We start from the raw sequence: 16,935 nt of genomic DNA, 5'->3' as shown, positions 1-16,935 counted from the left end.
GCTGAAGTGGCCCACCAGCCAGCACATCTGCACCTGAGCTCCATCTGCGTCTTATGCCTGTGTCTCTGCGGCCTAGGAGTCCTCACGAGCTAAGCCACCACCTTTAGGTTCGGACAGGCTTGTGCCCAAGTTCCCCTTTGTAGACTGTTATTATAGGTCTTATTAAACTTTGACAGCTGACAGACCTCGAGGCTACCCAGCACCTCTGCACCCGAACACACTAGAACAAACCGAACTGCTGGTGATACTTTGTACCTTGTCCCCACCCGAAGCACCTTAAGTCCTAAAGTGTACCCTCTACAGCAGTTTGCAAATACCTGTATGCAGCACATCTTTTCATTCCATAGGATAACATTAACACGTTCAAGAATCATACCTAGAGCAGCGTGGCCAACGGAGACGGCTTTCGCCGAGCTCTGGCCGAAAGCTTTATCCGTTAGTTAATCCGGCGACCCGCGGGCCGGAAGAACATCAGTGTTTACTCCCTGGGTGCTGAAAAGTGCTCTGGCGCGGACAGAAGCAGAATCGGAGGTCCCGGCCGACACTTAGGGCCGAATGTCGGACCGAGCTGGTGAGCCTGCTCGCAATCCAAGATGGCACGAGGAGGGCCTGATTCGGCCTGGGAAACCTTTGGCCGCGGAGCGGGGCTGTGAGTCAGTGGCTGCATTGAGACTACACAAGGGAGGTGTGCTGCCCTCAGTCTCCGCCCCGGGTGAAAGAGGGGTACCGCTGTTTCCGGAGGGGCTAGCCTCGGTGAAGAGGAGCCTCGACCACGGTCTGCGCGGACGCCCCGAGGAGCTCTGGAGGCATCTGAGGCCCCGAGAGCAGAGCTGGCCTGCGGAACGACTTCGGGAGGTACGACGACCTCCGTGGCTGATGCCCTGAGCGGCGCCCCAAGGCCTGACAGACCGCGCCGGAGACGGGGTTCTTGGCGCCCACCTGCTGTGAGGCGAGGCCCCGGGAGGTGGCTGGAGACCTCGGGCCATCAGCATCCGGCACTCTGGCGGCGAGTGCCTGCGGCGAGACCGGCGAACGCTGTGTGTGGCGACGGGGGAGGCCGCTGTCCCACCTGTGGCAGAAGACTAAGAACAACCGAAGGTGCGGTGGGAGCTGGGTCGGAGGTGACCTTGATTGAAGTCTGGGCACGGCACGGCGCCACACACCACGAGGACTCTGGGACGCTGGCGGAATAAAAGGGTCTTGACTGTGGGGTGCCCTAACAGATACACACTCGCAGCGGAGTTCCTTGAGGACCGGAGAGTGGCTTGAGACGGACGTGGGGTGCCCTCTCCTAACCTCCCACCCCAACTGGGGCTCGCTGAATCAAGTGAAAGGTCAAGATCATCAGGGAGCGTAGGAGGATTCAGAAAGAGTTGGGTACACTTGCTTGAGTGAGCTGAGCACTACCCCGGGGGTACTCCCCTAACAGGAGAAGGCCCTACATACCCCTGCCCAGAAATGACGATCATGGGTAAAGATAGAGACCAAAAACCGCCGCAACAGGGCAAGATGGACCGTTATACGAAGGTCATCACCACCACCTCCAGAGGAACGCCCGTTCAGACAGACACCCATCTCCAGGCGATCCACGCCTCCAGAACGGCACTCGAGGGGAAAATTGGCGCAGTGGGCACAGAGGTGACACTCTTGCGACAGGACCTGCGGAACTTGACAGATAGGGTCACTGGGTCAGAGACTAGGCTGGAAGAGGGGGAAGATACGCTAAAGGATCTACGTCGAGGCATGACGGAGCTACAATCGTCACATAAAGACCTACAGTGGCGAGTAGACGATGCGGAAAACAGAGCACGCCTCAACAACCTCAGGTTTGTGAGCTTTAGAGAAGGAATTGAGGGAACGAACATGTCTGAGTTTCTTCATTCTTGGCTTCTACGCATCTTCCCGAAAGACAAATTTTCCACCTGTTTTATTATAGAGCAAGCTCACAGGGCGTTGATGGCCCGACGACCTGTAGGAGCACAGCCACGACCAGTAATAGCGCACTTTTTGAACTTTCTGTACAGAGACATGATTCTCAGGGAAGCCAGGAAACTAGGGGAGATCCGGCACGAAAATGCACGCACAATGATCATCCCAACTACAGTAGAGAGGTGCAGAAACCGAGACGCACCTTTGACTCCGTGAAGGCCAAAACGTGTGCGCATAAGATCCAATATATGCTCCTCTTCCATGCAAAGCTGAAAGTGATGTTCTTGGGCAGATCACATTTCTTCCAGACCCCGAAGGAGGCATGGCAATGGCTGAAAGAACGACCCACAGTACTGGAACGGCCAGAGATACTACCGCGTCGCAATATGTCATTAGTGGGAGATGCCGGGCCCACAAAGAACGCTGAGACATCGACAGGCTTGCAAAGAACGACTTCTGGAGGCGAGCCCCTATGCACCAAAAGACACTGGCAGACCTCGAAGGCGCAGCGGCCACTCTTTGGACTCTAGTCTCTCTGAGGGCTCCCGCATTCTTCACCTTTCCGAACATCCTGATCCAGACACAGAGGCTGAAAACAGGGACTCTACCCCCGGAGAGGGGGAGGACGAGAGTCCCTCCTTACACCCCTTGGCGGCTGAAATAATAGCAATGGAACAAGACGCAGTAACAGACGCTCTGGCCTCACAGGGAGAACCACCGGATTCGCATTCGTGACCAGGGACCTGAGAGGTTGTCCGTGGACACAGACAAACTCCGGAGCATGCAAGCTGGACACCCCCCCCCCCCCCCTCTTTTTCTTTCCTTTTATTCACCTGCTCCATCTGCCGGAACCTGCGGAGTGTTCGTAGACATCCACGGAATCGTAGGAGAGAGGCTTGGAGTGGCTATAGACTTGGCCTCCCTGCAGCCCTTTCTATCATTTTCACACACTATTGTTTTTTTCTTCCTTCTGTCTATTCTCCTTTTTTATTTCAGTGTCTCCTCTTTTATTGACCTTCACTGTTAGAGGAGGCTCCCTCTCAGAGGACTTTGGGAATGCTGCAGGTGTTGGAACTTGTGGCGTAAGTTGGGCTTGGGAGGGCGACAGACCACCACTACCCTAAGGCTCATTCTCTAGCGACTGGCGGGGATGAGACATCGAGGAGGAGGGAGGTGGGGGGCAGAGGATGGGAAGGTTTCAACAGCTCCTATTGTTGGGTTTATTTTGTTATGGTTCACGCAGTCACGGCGACTAACAATCACCTACTTCCCCCGCACGAGGTATAACAATCATCCATGCTCATGGGTCCACTATCTGATCATAAGCTTCCCGCGGATGGGATGGAGACGGACTCTTACACGATACTCACCTGGAACACAAACGGCCTAGGGGACAAAATCGAGAGGGTTGGTGACCTCATACGTAAAACAGGTCCCTCCAGACATGGTCCTCTTACAGGAGACCCACCTCAAGGGCACAAAATGTGGGTTCCTAGCGAGAGGGGCCTACACAGTGCTAGCACACGCAGGCTATTCCACGGGCTCCCGGGGGGTGGCCATCCTGATTACAAAGTCCCGCCCCGTACAAGGTAACGCGTACATGGACGGACCCCCAGGGAACATACGTGGGAGTGACAGGCATATGAGGGAGACGGAAGGTCACTATTGTGTCGGTCTATGACCTCCCCAAAGCTACAGGCAAGGACTCTTCATGGGGTGACGGATATCTTATTGGAGACACCGGGTACGTTACACATCATAGGGGGCGATTTCAACGATGTAATGTCCATTCCTATGGACCGCTCGGGGGACCGTGCTGATGCACCTCCAACTACACAGCTGGCTCGGATGACAGATACCCTTGGTTGGTGGATGCGTGGCGACGATTACTTCTAGACACACTTCAGTACTCATACTATTCTGGGGCACACAGGGTTCATTCACGACTGGACTACGTCTTTCTTCCAAGAAGTGTTTTGGTACCATCTATGAGGCAGAGTACCTGGCACGTGGAATCTGACCACTCACCCCTGCTTGTTAATGGAGGATGGAGGCCCCGGGCGAGACAGGGGAATTTGAGGCTATCGGCTTGGGACCTGCAGAAAAAAAGGTGTTACAGGGGCTCTGGGCTGACACGAAAGTGTATTTTGCCGAAAATGTGGGTTTGGTGCAGTCGGGCGTTATATTGTGGGAGGCCTACAAGACAGTGCTCCGCGATAGGGCCCAAAACCGAATAGCCTGGGAGAAGTGGAAGGCACAGGAGGAGCTCACCCCTCTGGAAACCCAAATTCTGGCGCTAGAACACAGCTATCTCGCAGGTAAGGACTCACAGGTCCTCTGACAATTGACAGATACGCAACAGCGCTACAGAGTCCTGGCTACAGAGGAGGGTAAAAAGCAGGCGACGCTTCATGGGCTATATGATGTGGGAGATAAGTCTGGCAAACTCTTGGCTGAGTCGCAAGGAAGCGGAAGCTCGATGGATAGAAAGCGTAGATGATCACCAGTGGCAGATTTCAAAAGGGAGACGCACAAATAGTACGGACGTTCGCCGCCTATTTTAAAGATTTTTATGAAGCCCGGGAGCTGGGTACACCGGTGGAGGGTTCAGCATACCTAGACACTATCCAGACCCCAACCTTAGATGGTAATGAGAGGGAGGCGCTGGAAGCGGACATAAAGGTGGACGAACTAAAAGATGCAATAACTAAATTGCGTCCTGGGAAATCCCCGGGTCTGAACGGATTCCCAGCTGAATTTTATAGGAAAGGGGCAGACCTCCTGGCGGTGCATCTCTTAGCACTATTCCGAGACGCGGCACAGGATGGCATTCTCCCCCTAGATCTCAGTATGGCCACAATTATCCCCATCCATAAACCGGGAAAACCCCCTGAGGTTTGTGCATCCTATCGTCAATCTCACTCCTCAACATAGAGGTCAAACTCCTGGCGACAGTCTTAGCCCTCCGTCTACGCAAAGTAATCTCGGGCTTGGTGCATCGCGACCAGACTGGTTTCCTACCAGACCGGACGACCAGACAGAACTTACCCACAATTGGCTCATGGAGCTGCAGGACCGTGACTATTCCCACATGTTCCTCCTTAGACGCTAAAAAAGCGTTTGACCCTATACATTGGCCCTTTTTGGAGGCTGCTTTAGTCAAGTTTGGCATTGGACCCAAGTTCCGAAAATGGGTCGGACTCCTCTATGCAGACCCCTGAGCTCGGGTTAAAGTGAATGGACTGTTGTCGGATGACTTCCCCATCAGACGGGGAACCCGGCAGGGATGCCCATTGTTCCCCCCCACCCCCTACTATTTGCCAACACAATCGAAATAGTGGCGTGCGAGATCCGACAGAAAAGGGAGATTCAGGGGTTTTAAATTACACGGACGGACACTGGGGAAGAAAAATATCTTGCTATATGCGGACGATATCTTGTTATATGTTGCCCGACTGGATGACACGGTCCCCGCCCTGTTTGAGCTTCTGGGCAAATATGGGTCCTTCTCGGGCTATGCCAAAAACTGGCATAAATCGGTCATATATAGCTCAAGAGCCAGAGAGGCGTGGCCTCCCCTTCCTGGGGCCCTCCAGGTAGCGCAGATGGGATTTACGTATCTGGGGATCTATCTAACCACGGATAAAAACCTCTCGTATCAAAATAATATCCAGCGGGTCATAACTAATTTTGCAGCTGGCGCACTGAGGTGGAAAGCACTCCCCCGCATGATCCGTGCTGCGATATTCAAAATGATCGCCCTGCCCAGCTTCCTATATGCCCTCCAAAACGAGTACTTTCCCCTCCCTAGGCAGACGTTCCGGGTTATTGACGCGGAAGTGCGCTCCCTGCTGTGGCTTGGGAAGCAACCAAGGATTGCCCCAAGTACGCTGCAGCGGATCCAATATAATGGAGGGATATCCTTGCCCGACTTCGAGGCCTATTATTGGGCGGAGCATTTGACGCCGGTGAATGAATGGATCCATGTATAGGCTAGAGAGGGACACGTTCATGCCTATATTTTCTATATGGGGGGGGTCGAGTTAGGGGACGACTACTCCCGGCCATGCGAATGACATTGGAAGTATGGGACAGGGCGACCAAGGTAATGGGCTGGGCGCGCAAACCAACTAAACAGACACCGATCTGGCACTGCACCCAGTTGAGGGAACTCCACAAACTAAGGGGGTTGGGATGCCATTGGCATTTCCAATTTAGGCGACGTGGTGGCGAAGGGAGAACTCAACTTTCAGGACACTTGCAACGGAGTTTGGGCTGCACACTACTCAAATTTTTTTAATAGGAGCACTTGAGACATGCCTGGACAGCCGAAAGCTCACTCTCTCCTTCCCTGTCAGAATATGCCCCGCTGGAGGGACGCCTATTGCAGGAGCAGATACCCAACAAGGCAGTCTCTCTAACGTACAGGACACTGAATAACAACATGCCCGACAGACTGGGAAACCAAGGGAAGCATGGGAACAGAACCTGGTCATGCTAAAAACAGTGGACTGGGAGGCGGCCCTGATGCACCACAGGGAAGTAGCGTTTAAATCCCGCCTCCTACTCATCCAATACAAGATATTGCACAGGGTGTATTACGACAGGGACCGGCTCCACCGCATGGGCCGAGCCAGCGAACCGCACTGCCTGCGTTGCAGACAGCCACAGGGGGACTTCTATCATACTATCTGGGACTGCCCCGTCATGCACACATACTGGGTACACGTATTAGGAGAATTGAGTAAAGTGCTGGACGAAACATTACCTCGCAATCCTAAATTTGTACTGTTGGGCATACCCGGAGATGTTGACTTGGGTCACCCGCAGCTTATTTGTGTACTACTGGCATTGGTGGAAGCGAAACAAGACGTGGCCCTCACGTGGGGGGGCGTCGCTACCTCCCCAATTAGGAGAATGGAGGAGGGGGATGGACATGCATATGGCGGCAGAGAGGGTTACATACAAAGCGAGAGGGTGCCCGCGGAAGTTCCGTAAGGTGTGGGGGAAATGGAGAAAATATTATGGATTGGATACAGGGTTGGGAGCAGACTAGCATAATACGGTTTTTGGACCTAACCGGGCTCTGGATGAGAGGACCACTTGGTCTATGTCTCCGACTCCCGGGGAAGACAAGGATGATGGGGAGGATTCTGCTAGATCTGAGTCCGGCGAGGAGACTGTCTCCCTGGTTCATGGAATGAGGGGGATGCGGTATCTTTTGATATGGACAATGTGTGGGTGCTCCGACGCGGTTGTGACTAAATGTTACAGGCTAGCTGTTTTGTATTGGTTAAAAATGCAAATTTAAAAAATATATATATATAAATATATATATATATTTTTTTTAAATGAATCATACCTAGAAGACAGCTTTGTTATTCAACTGTTTTACTGTGTAAAATGATAATCTCTAATACTTACCGGATACCGAAGATCTGGTGTCTAAATACTATATAAGATAGTGTTATTTTTCTAAATAGGCCTCAGGTTTCCTATTGAGTGTGTGTTTCATTTATTGACTGTGTTCAACAAATGCGCAACACTCCCTCTGATGTGCCTAAACTGTTCAACCACACCACCACAAATAAAACACTTTGGGATTGTTAAAGCAAGCCCCTGTAAGCCAATAAGGGCCCCCTTGACGTTCTGCATAGTGCAACTCGCTTTGGTATACTACATAGAAAGCCAGCTTCCTACACGCCTGCAGACCGCTGATCTACAAAAACAGCCTTATAGTAAAGAGAGGAAGTTCACTGCAATAACCGCTTGAGCTTCGGTGTCAATATAAATTTATAAATGACCAACAAGGAGATCATTTACAGGAATTACTACATAGTCATTTATATCTTTTTTGTAAGTCTATAACAAAAAAAAAGACAAAATAAATCTGAGTACTCCGAGAGACAAGTCAAAGTGTTAATATGATGCCTTCGTCTTGAATAGGTGAGGCTTTGGGTAAAACTACCCATTGTTATCGAATCGGCCAATACATTTCTAAGCATGGACTTTCTCAATTTATTTGAATTCTTCCTTTACTTTGTACATGATTAAGGTCTCATTCTTGCTGGTTTTCTACACCAGGACTACTAATTGCAATTTCTCTTCATTTTATTTTCAAAGCTCATTAATTGAATTCTCTGGCTCGTACGCCTTTTGTATGGTTTGCTTCGTCTCCTGGGGTACTGTATAGATGTAATCTAGATTCCTTTTTGTATAGACCTACAACTAAAATAGAAGCCACTGTGAACTAGTTTCAGTAATTGGCGACCTTTTTGGCTCTACAAATAGAACCAGCACATTTTATTTACATTGCAAAACCACTTTATAATAATGCAGTTATCAAGAACACGTTAAAAAAAAAAAAGAAAGAAAAAAAGCACAAAATAAAAAAGTCAACCTGACTTTAGAAGTGTTCCTTTCACATTTGTGCGACGGCATGAAGTTATTTTTGTAAAGAGCGCATGCAGTGAGGCTTCCACTTCATATCACAAACCTCATACATGCCACCGTCATACGCGTCATGATTCATAAATAACTGCCTGTAACTTAACACCAGCTTCATTAGTGCCCAATATACGTGTATTTTACAGCATTATATTTATATTTGTTGAGTAATTATGAGAAAATGTTGATAAATGCATGGATTACCTTTCAAAGGTAAACTATAAGACTTCTGTGCGTTCACATACACGTTTCCTTAAATTCTAATACATAGCAAAGACCGTAGGAAGTTCCTTTTGTAAACACTTTCTTTCATGCGTTTTCATTTGTGTTCTTTCTATAACCATACATGTTTGAGAATGCATCTTACATTGAACATCAAGTCCGATGAGGCCTTGGTGTTGCCTTAGCCATTATCTGCAGTTACTTTTGAAAATATCCGGTTTATTCTGTTACGGTGCGAGGGCAAACGCGAGAACATTTAACAGGCTTGTTCGTGCGATAGAAATAGTTTAGCCGAAGACAAGGAAGAAGGGGGGAGGTTAGCAAAGTATTGAAACCCTCAATCATGTTGCATTTCTTTGTGTTATTCTATTTATTGATTACAATTGCTGCTACTACATTTTTTGTTTTAATATTTAATATCTATTCATGTACCTTGAACTGAAAAGTAGAGTTTGATATTAAAATCGAGTAATTTAAAGTATTCCTAGAGTATATCCTGGAGAGTTCATTGATGGTGAAGAGAGGTTTGGAACCTGCGGTTCATTCCCGTTAGTTTTGCAGGACTGTTGGTCGCCTGGAAAATAACCCATTTAAATTAAGTAGTGATATCTGGCAGCAGCCTAAGGGCTCTCCTTCTCAAAATGTGTATTTTGACCAATTCTGCACTTACTACATGTTTAAGAGTCCCCATAGTCGGGCAGTAGTCTTGGCTAGAAAATAGGTGAGTTTCCCATCTCATGGGGGATATTAAAGGGGGTGTGACATCACTACACAACGTCGTTCATTCCACCTCCCCCTCCTCCATTTCTTTAGGCCTGGCTTCAATTGTATTAACATCATACTCCATAAAGCTGGCTTCCCTTCCTGTTGCATTGCGCTCCTGCACTCTTGAAGGTCAGGGGAGGGGGGCAAAGGTCATTTAATTTCCCAAGCTGTAAAATTAAAGCGTGCAATGCTGAGGAGTCCCCCCTCTGGGGGAATGCACTGCTCTTTAGAATCACTCCTGCTCGGGTCTCCGTCCCACATGGCTCCGCCACCACGTCACCCGGATCAGCACGCTTCCGGACCCAGCCCAGCTGCCTCTACTAGGCACCACTTCTTGGATACAAAAGCTGGAGTACTCACTCATCCATCAAATGCTTCGGCTCTGGACAGCCGGACTTCGGGGTCTTCAACTGCGTCAAAACTACAAGAGAAAGGAAACTCAATGAGCAGTGTGGAAAAAGCCAAGAGCCGCACTGTGTACACTCAACACATCAAGCACCAGGAGACTTCTAGCTACAGCAGGTGCACAACATACCGGTCCACACCGGATCCTCACGGAGAAATGTTTTGGTTTAATTAAATCGTATTGCATCATTGCTAGATCACTTTCCCATTCCTTGGAAGGCCCCCAAAACGCTCCAAGTTTAAAGAACTGCACCGTTTGGAGTGACCAGCTGCAGGAAGGGGTTGGCTGAAGTGTCCGCTATGAATTGAGTGCTTTGTAGTTGTGTGAGGTTTGGACTCTAGCACTACACTGGATGCATCGACAGAGCACAGGTTGACTTGTACCGAACATGAGGTATGGCTTTGTGGTCGTGAAGACCAACTAGACTGCCCTGTGGTCTCCACAGTACTTGAGACGTGATTTTGGGAAGAGCCGGATGTACTAAATGAAGAACTTCCAAGGAATACTTTGCTAGAAACCTTAAAGAAAGTGCCCCACAGAGAAACCAGGTGGGGCCTGCTGTACTTACCCGCTTTCTAGAGGATCTCGCCAGTGAATGATGTCACAATTACTCAAAACCCAAACACAGCGCAAAGGAAAAGTCTGGAATACCCTTTCTTGGCGATTATTAGAGAAAAACTAATAGAGAAAATAGGGACTTCAAATCCATTTCTTACCACACTTGGGGGGGGGGGGGGGGGACTGGGTTTTCTTCCTCAGAAGTGCAGACAACACTATCCTCAATCAAAACTTCAACCACAGTAAATCTAGACTGCATTGGCTACTCTTAGAAGCTTAGATACAGTCCTCTGCTTGCTCAGATAAGGGTACCGACCCCCGAAATCGCAGCTAACTGCACCCGCTTCCTTCCACTAGATACTTGGCATATCGTCTCCCTCCCTCTTCCTACGTCACTATCGCGCTCTCTTCTCTTTCCATGAGAAGTAGACCCCTTCTGACTATGTCAGCCAATGTGGCAGCTGTAGCACCGCGTATGTCGATATCCGGTCTCCCTTCATGAATTTCCGGGTATGGGGCTTACAAACGGTCTCTTTCATGGGACTCGATAAACTGTACTGCCTTTGCTTCTTGCCTGTGCTATTTTGCCCATTTTATTTTTTATTGCTGTATTTTCTGCATTCCAAAAAAGTCTAATAAAATGGGGAACAATGGGTCCTTCCGGTACAACTATATGAATGGTATTTACACATTCAAGGTAAATAAAACATATGTCAGGGGCCTGTTTAATGTCAAGAAAACGTAGAACACCATCTCAGGGAATTGGATTACCTTTCACATTAAAATTCCAGGCTAAACATTCTGAGCACAATAATAGATCCAATGGAGTGAGCGACTCAAGTCTTCACAGGATATAATGAAGCATATTCTTGTTCCACAAAGAGGCTGCGAGCGCGAGAAAGTGAGGCAGCAGAGGGCTGATGTAGTTTAGCCCAAGTGAGGGTCTCCCATAATAACCAGGCTGTCTGGCTGCTCGCTTAAGACCCCTAACAGACAGCACGGTGCCATTCTGTCCTATGTGCCAATAGTCTCAGGAGGCAGCTAGCTCCGTCCAGATGTCACCAACAAGACATCAGGACGGTGTCAATGGCGCTTCAAAGTCTAGAAACCCTTCGTATGGCATCAACGTAACAAGCATTGGCATAGCCAATAGGTCTCGCCTTTGGGACCTTATAAGTGTTTAGCCATGCAATAGTTAGTGTTGTTACACCAAGGATATTGTGCTGCATAACTAAATACTTATAAGGACCCAAAAGCGAGACCTATTGGCTATGCCAATGCTTGTTTCTAATTGTCACATATGAAAGCACCTTCAAATAAGTGAGATCAGGATGTGTGTGACACTACAGTTTTGCTCCATATATAATAAGAACTTAGCCCACATATAACATGCCTCCTAGCTCACTGATGGCATTGATATCAGGGGGCGTGGCAGGATGCTTCTCAGTTCATGCTGAAAAACCTTCACTTCCAAGAAATACTTCTCAACACAGGGTTAGAATCTGCTGTGCTCTGATGAAACCCTTCCGCTTGTTAAAGAAATACAATTTCTTGCAATCTGAAGAACCCTCATTATACTCGAACATGATGTTTATTGCATAATTTACACACCAAATATTTCCAGGGCTTGGGAGCCCACCCGGGGCTGTGCTCCGGCTCTCCCTGTCCATGTGTTAGCTCGCCCACCTCCAGCAGAAGAGATGAGGGAATACACATGAGTGAAGGGTGCAGGAGGTGGGGGGGAGGGGGGGCTGTTGATAGTTCACTAGTGAGACAAAGAAGGGAGAAGGTGGACGAATTGACAGGGTGGGAAGAGTGACGGGTGGAGGGAGAGATGAGGAGATGAAGGAGGGAAGGGAGAGGGACGGTAAATGTAGAATATGTTGCGTTTTAGCACGTGCTCTCTCCAAATATTCTTTATAGCTCCTTTTAATGGGTGTTACTACTACCCAAAGTAATGGAACCTAATGTATCGACATTGGAAGGATGAGCAGCTGAGACAGTCATGCCAGATGCACATTTTAAGCTTCAGTAATTAGCCAGTTGTCAAAACGGAGTACTTACCTCACTGTGCTGCCTCGACGGCTGAGAAAAAAGAAGAGCTGTGGGAAAGAGGATGAGGAGAAAGGGAGGACTGAGAAAAGGTGCAGGTTGGAGAAGCGCTGAGGGCAGGATAAGGGGAGAGGGAGGGCCGAGACCAAGTGAAGGCTAGAGAAGCGCTGAGGGCAGGATGGGGGGGGGGGATGAGGCAAAGTCAAGGTTGGAGAAGAGATGAGGGCAGGAGGATGAGGGGTGAGGGAGGGCTGAGGCCAAGTGAAGGTTGGAGAAGCACTGAGGGCCGGTGGAGGAGGGGAGAAACTAAGGGCTGAGGCAGAGTGAAGGCTGGAGAAGCGCCGAGGGAAGGAGGTGGATGGAGGCTGGGGTGGGCTGAGGCAAAGTGAAGGCTGGAGAAGCACTGAGGGCAGGAGGATGGGGGAGGGGCTGAGGAAAAGTGGAGGTAGGAGAAGCGCCAAGAGCAGGTGGAGGAGGGGGGGGACTGAGGCAAAGTGAAGGGTGATGAAACGCTGATGGCAGGAGGAGGGAAGGAGGGCGAGGTAGAGTGAATGCTCGAGAAGTGCTGAGAGCAGTAGGATGAGGGGGAGGGTGGGAGGGCTGAGGCAAAGTGAAGGCTGGAGAAGCACTGAGGGCAGGAGGATGAGGGGGAGTGAGGGCTGGGGACAAGTGAAGAATGGGGAAGCGCTGAGGTCAAGAGGATGAGGGGAAAGTGGGGTGAGGCAGAGGGAAGACTGGATAAGCTGTGAGGGCCAGAGGGGAAGAGGGGAGAGGGCTGAAGCAAAGTGAAGGCTGGAGAAGCACTGAGGGCAGGAGGATGAGGGGGAGTGAGGGCTGGGGACAAGTGAAGAATGGGGAAGCGCTGAGGTCAAGAGGATGAGGGGAAAGTGGGGTGAGGCAGAGGGAAGACTGGATAAGCTGTGAGGGCCAGAGGGGAAGAGGAGAGAGGGCTGAAGCAAAGTGAAGGCTGGAGAAGCACTGAGGACAGGAGGATGAGGGTGGAGGGAGGGCTGAGTTAAAGGGGAGGCTGGAGAAGCGCTGAGAGCAGGAAGATGGGGGGTGGGCTGAGGAAAAGTGAAGGCTGGGGAAGCGCTGAGGGCAGGAGGATGAGGGGAGAGGGGGGTCAGGCAGAGTGAAACTGGAGGAGCGCTGCAGGCCAAAGGGGAAGAGGAGGCAGGGCTGAGGCAAAGTGAAGGCTGGAAAAGCACTGAGGGCAGTAGAAGGAGAAGGCAGGGAGGTTTGTGGAGAGAATAAAGTGATTCTATAAATGTGGTTCAGGTAGAGGCGGAAGACGAGGAGATGCGCGGTTAAGAGAAGAAGATGAGCGAGAAGGAAACCCGGACTGGTGGAGGAAGACAGAGAAAGGAAGTCATATGTTCTGTAGTTTGAGGACAAGAAAAACAAGGGAAGGACTGTTTGCCGATTAAATGCATTCAAGCAAATTTGTGACGTGGCGGAGCGTGGCGTGCGCGCTTGGCGGGGGCGCGCTTTACAGGCAGGGGGAGCAGACCCTTTGAAGTAAGATGCCAAACGGATTGCATGGCGGCACGATGCACGTGATTGTGCGCGTGCTCGCCATGCAATCCGCTTTTGGGAGCACTTTTGGGAGCCCCTTACTAGAGTCTCGCATAGCGATTGCTATCGCAATAGCTAGGCGAGACCTAAAAACAGCCAGGCCACAGATGCAGAGTCAAACACCTCTAAAGAGTATTTTATCAACAAGGGAACAATGCATCTATTGAGACGACAATGAAGGATCGCACAGGAGCGCCAGGAGCAGGGGTCGCTTTCACAGCCGGTGCGGAGCCGGTCCGGCCCCTGGATGGGTGGAGGTGTCAGACTGGATGCGCGTGAATGCATCTACAGCGATGAATCGTCACTGTCCGTGCAGTGAGGACAGAACACAAACGACCCCCTTGCTTCCGGTTCCTCACATTTCAAAGGATAGGTTAAGGTTTCCATCACCTCAACAAAGGACTGAGAGCGGTCCCTATGTAAGAGGGGCAGTGATGTGACAGACATCGAGAAATGGGTGGTCGTGCGACAGACATGCTGGATGTTAAGACGGCTACAGACCCGGCTCGAGCAGATGTATTGGTGGAAAGGTCCACCGACAGGGATTTCCTGAACTGAGTGTTGAGCCTCATGGCGCTGGCCAGGACAGTGCAGAGTTAGAGGATTGTATTCAAAGATACCTCTTCAGACAGCGCACCTTTAAAGGCAGGAATTCTAATACTGGAGTTAAAGTCGGGAGAGAACGGGCTTTTGCAGAAGACGGGCCATTAAAGAGGTTTGCAGAAGGCAAAAGGGAAAGAATTGAACTCGAGTCATTTACAACCAATTACCAAAGAGACCTGGTGACCACCAAGTGTGCATACAGCACAAGCAGCTACAGCTTGGACACACGGACAACACTGAAGAGGCCGGTATCAGCGAGGTAAGTGATGCTTCTGCAATCTAAAGCAACTGAAAGTATTCACGGTGTAAAAATCATTAAACTTGAGGCAACCCACGTTCTCTCTCGCCTGGCAACCAAGGCAGAGGTTGACATCCACAAAGAGGGTGAGTGGAGCTGGCTGCTGCAGGAGTGAACACACCATGACCATAACTGGGAGCTGGCACGGTAGCACAGCAGGATGTGCAAGACGAGCCTCTAATCTAATGACACTTTCAGAGTCGCCGTTCCCTCATCTTGGTCTAGTCGCACTCCCCCCCCCCCCATCTGGCTCTGGCTCTAGGCGCCTTCCCTCATCTGGCCCTAGGCGCACTCCCTCGTCTGGATCTGGCCCTAGGCGCCCTCCCTCGTCTGGGTCGGGCTCTGGGCGCCCTCCCTCATCTGGGTCGGGCTCTGGGCGCCCTCCCTCATCTGGGTCGGGCTCTGGGCGCCCTCCCTCATCTGGGTCGGGCTCTGGGCGCCCTCCCTCATCTGGGTCGGGCTCTGGGCGCCCTCCCTCATCTGGGTCGGGCTCTGGGCGCCCTCCCTCATCTGGGTCGGGCTCTGGGCGCCCTCCCTCATCTGGGTCGGGCTCTGGGCGCCCTCCCTCATCTGGGTCTGGCTCTGGGCGCCCTCCCTCATCTGGGTCTGGCTCTAGGCGCCCTCCCTCATCTGGGTCTGACTCTAGGCGCCCTCCCTCATCTGGGTCTGACTCTAGGCGCCCTCCCTCATCTGGGTCTGACTCTAGGCGCCCTCCCTCATCTGGGTCTGACTCTAGGCGCCCTCCCTCATCTGGGTCTGACTCTAGGCGCCCTCCCTCATCTGGGTCTGACTCTAGGCGCCCTCCCTCATCTGGGTCTGACTCTAGGCGCCCTCCCTCATCTGGGTCTGACTCTAGGCGCCCTCCCTCATCTGGGTCTGGCTCTAGGCGCCCTCCCTCATCTGGGTGTGGCTCTAGGCGCCCTCCCTCATCTGGGTGTGGCTCTAGGCGCCCTCCCTCATCTGGGTGTGGCTCTAGGCGCCCTCCCTCATCTGGGTGTGGCTCTAGGCGCCCTCCCTCATCTGGGTCTGGCTCTAGGCGCCCTCCCTCATCTGGGTCTGGCTCTAGGCGCCCTCCCTCATCTGGCTCTAGGCGCCCTCCCTCATCTGGCTCTAGGCGCCCTCCCTCATCTGGCTCTAGGCGCCCTCCCTCATCTGGCTCTAGGCGCCCTCCCTCATCTGGCTCTAGGCGCCCTCCCTCATCTGGCTCTAGGCGCCCTCCCTCATCTGGCTCTAGTCAAAGGAGAGTCTCACAGCGCCTTCATCTCATCCTCCCTGCCCAGAGCCTCTCAAAGCCACACTGCGGTCTACATGAAGTGCTTAACATTGCTAAAGAGACTCCTTGAATGGGCCCAAACAAGGTGGAACTTGAATCTGCTGGAAACTGGACTGCGCTGTGGCTAGTCCCGTGTTTGGCTTCAAGCAAACAGGAGTATCTTAAAGGGCAGACACTGAGCGATCAAAGTTCCCAGCCCTAAACTACCACTGAGCACTAGATGGAACCCATGGTTCAAGTTAAACAAGAGGAAGTAGATGAGTGAGACGAGCAACTGAGGCACAGTCTGACTCTCCTAGACCAAACTCCTTGAAGAACAAGTTACTTACCTTCGGTAACGATGTATCTGTAAGAAACATTAGTTAGTTAGATTCCTCACCTTAGAATATCCCCAGGCGTCAGACTGGATCCGGAAGATTTTTCGTCAGCAATACCCCTTGCGCGTCGCTAGGCGTCGCCTGCGGCTCCGCGTCCGTCGTCGTGCGCCGGAATGACGTCGGAGTACTTAGACGCCGCCCTTGCGCGCTGACGTCAGTTCTTGTACATAGCTTTCCGCGCCAGGAACGCAGAGCCATGCAAAGACCGACACTGGTGCCAAAAATAAAATCTAGGGGCCTGAAAAGGATAACCTTAACCCTAGATGTCAGTTCGCAGAACGGGGAGGATGGGTGGGTCGGTGAGGAATCTAACTAACTAATGTTTCTTACAGATACATCGTTACCGAAGGTAAGTAACTTGTTCATCTGAAAGAAACACGTTAGTTAGATTCCTCACCTTAGAATAGATACCCAAGCAATACCATCCCCG

The 16,935-nt window shown here is 51.1% G+C and overlaps 1 protein-coding gene across 1 annotated transcript in view; it reads right to left on the bottom strand.

Annotated features, from left to right (window-relative positions):
• Positions 1 to 16,935, bottom strand: part of LOC146829744 (germ cell nuclear acidic protein-like) — a 144,784-nt gene that overhangs the window by 90,555 nt on the left and 37,294 nt on the right. The window contains exon 5 of the mRNA XM_085608468.1: positions 9,724 to 9,784. Coding sequence (XP_085464594.1) covers positions 9,724 to 9,784 — 61 coding nt within the window. The remainder of the gene's footprint in view (positions 1 to 9,723; positions 9,785 to 16,935) is intronic.

This window comes from Triturus cristatus, chromosome 5_2 (genome assembly GCF_964204655.1).
Source record: "Triturus cristatus chromosome 5_2, aTriCri1.1, whole genome shotgun sequence".
Taxonomy (NCBI): domain Eukaryota; kingdom Metazoa; phylum Chordata; class Amphibia; order Caudata; family Salamandridae; genus Triturus; species Triturus cristatus.
This window is presented reverse-complemented; position numbering and strand designations above follow the sequence as displayed.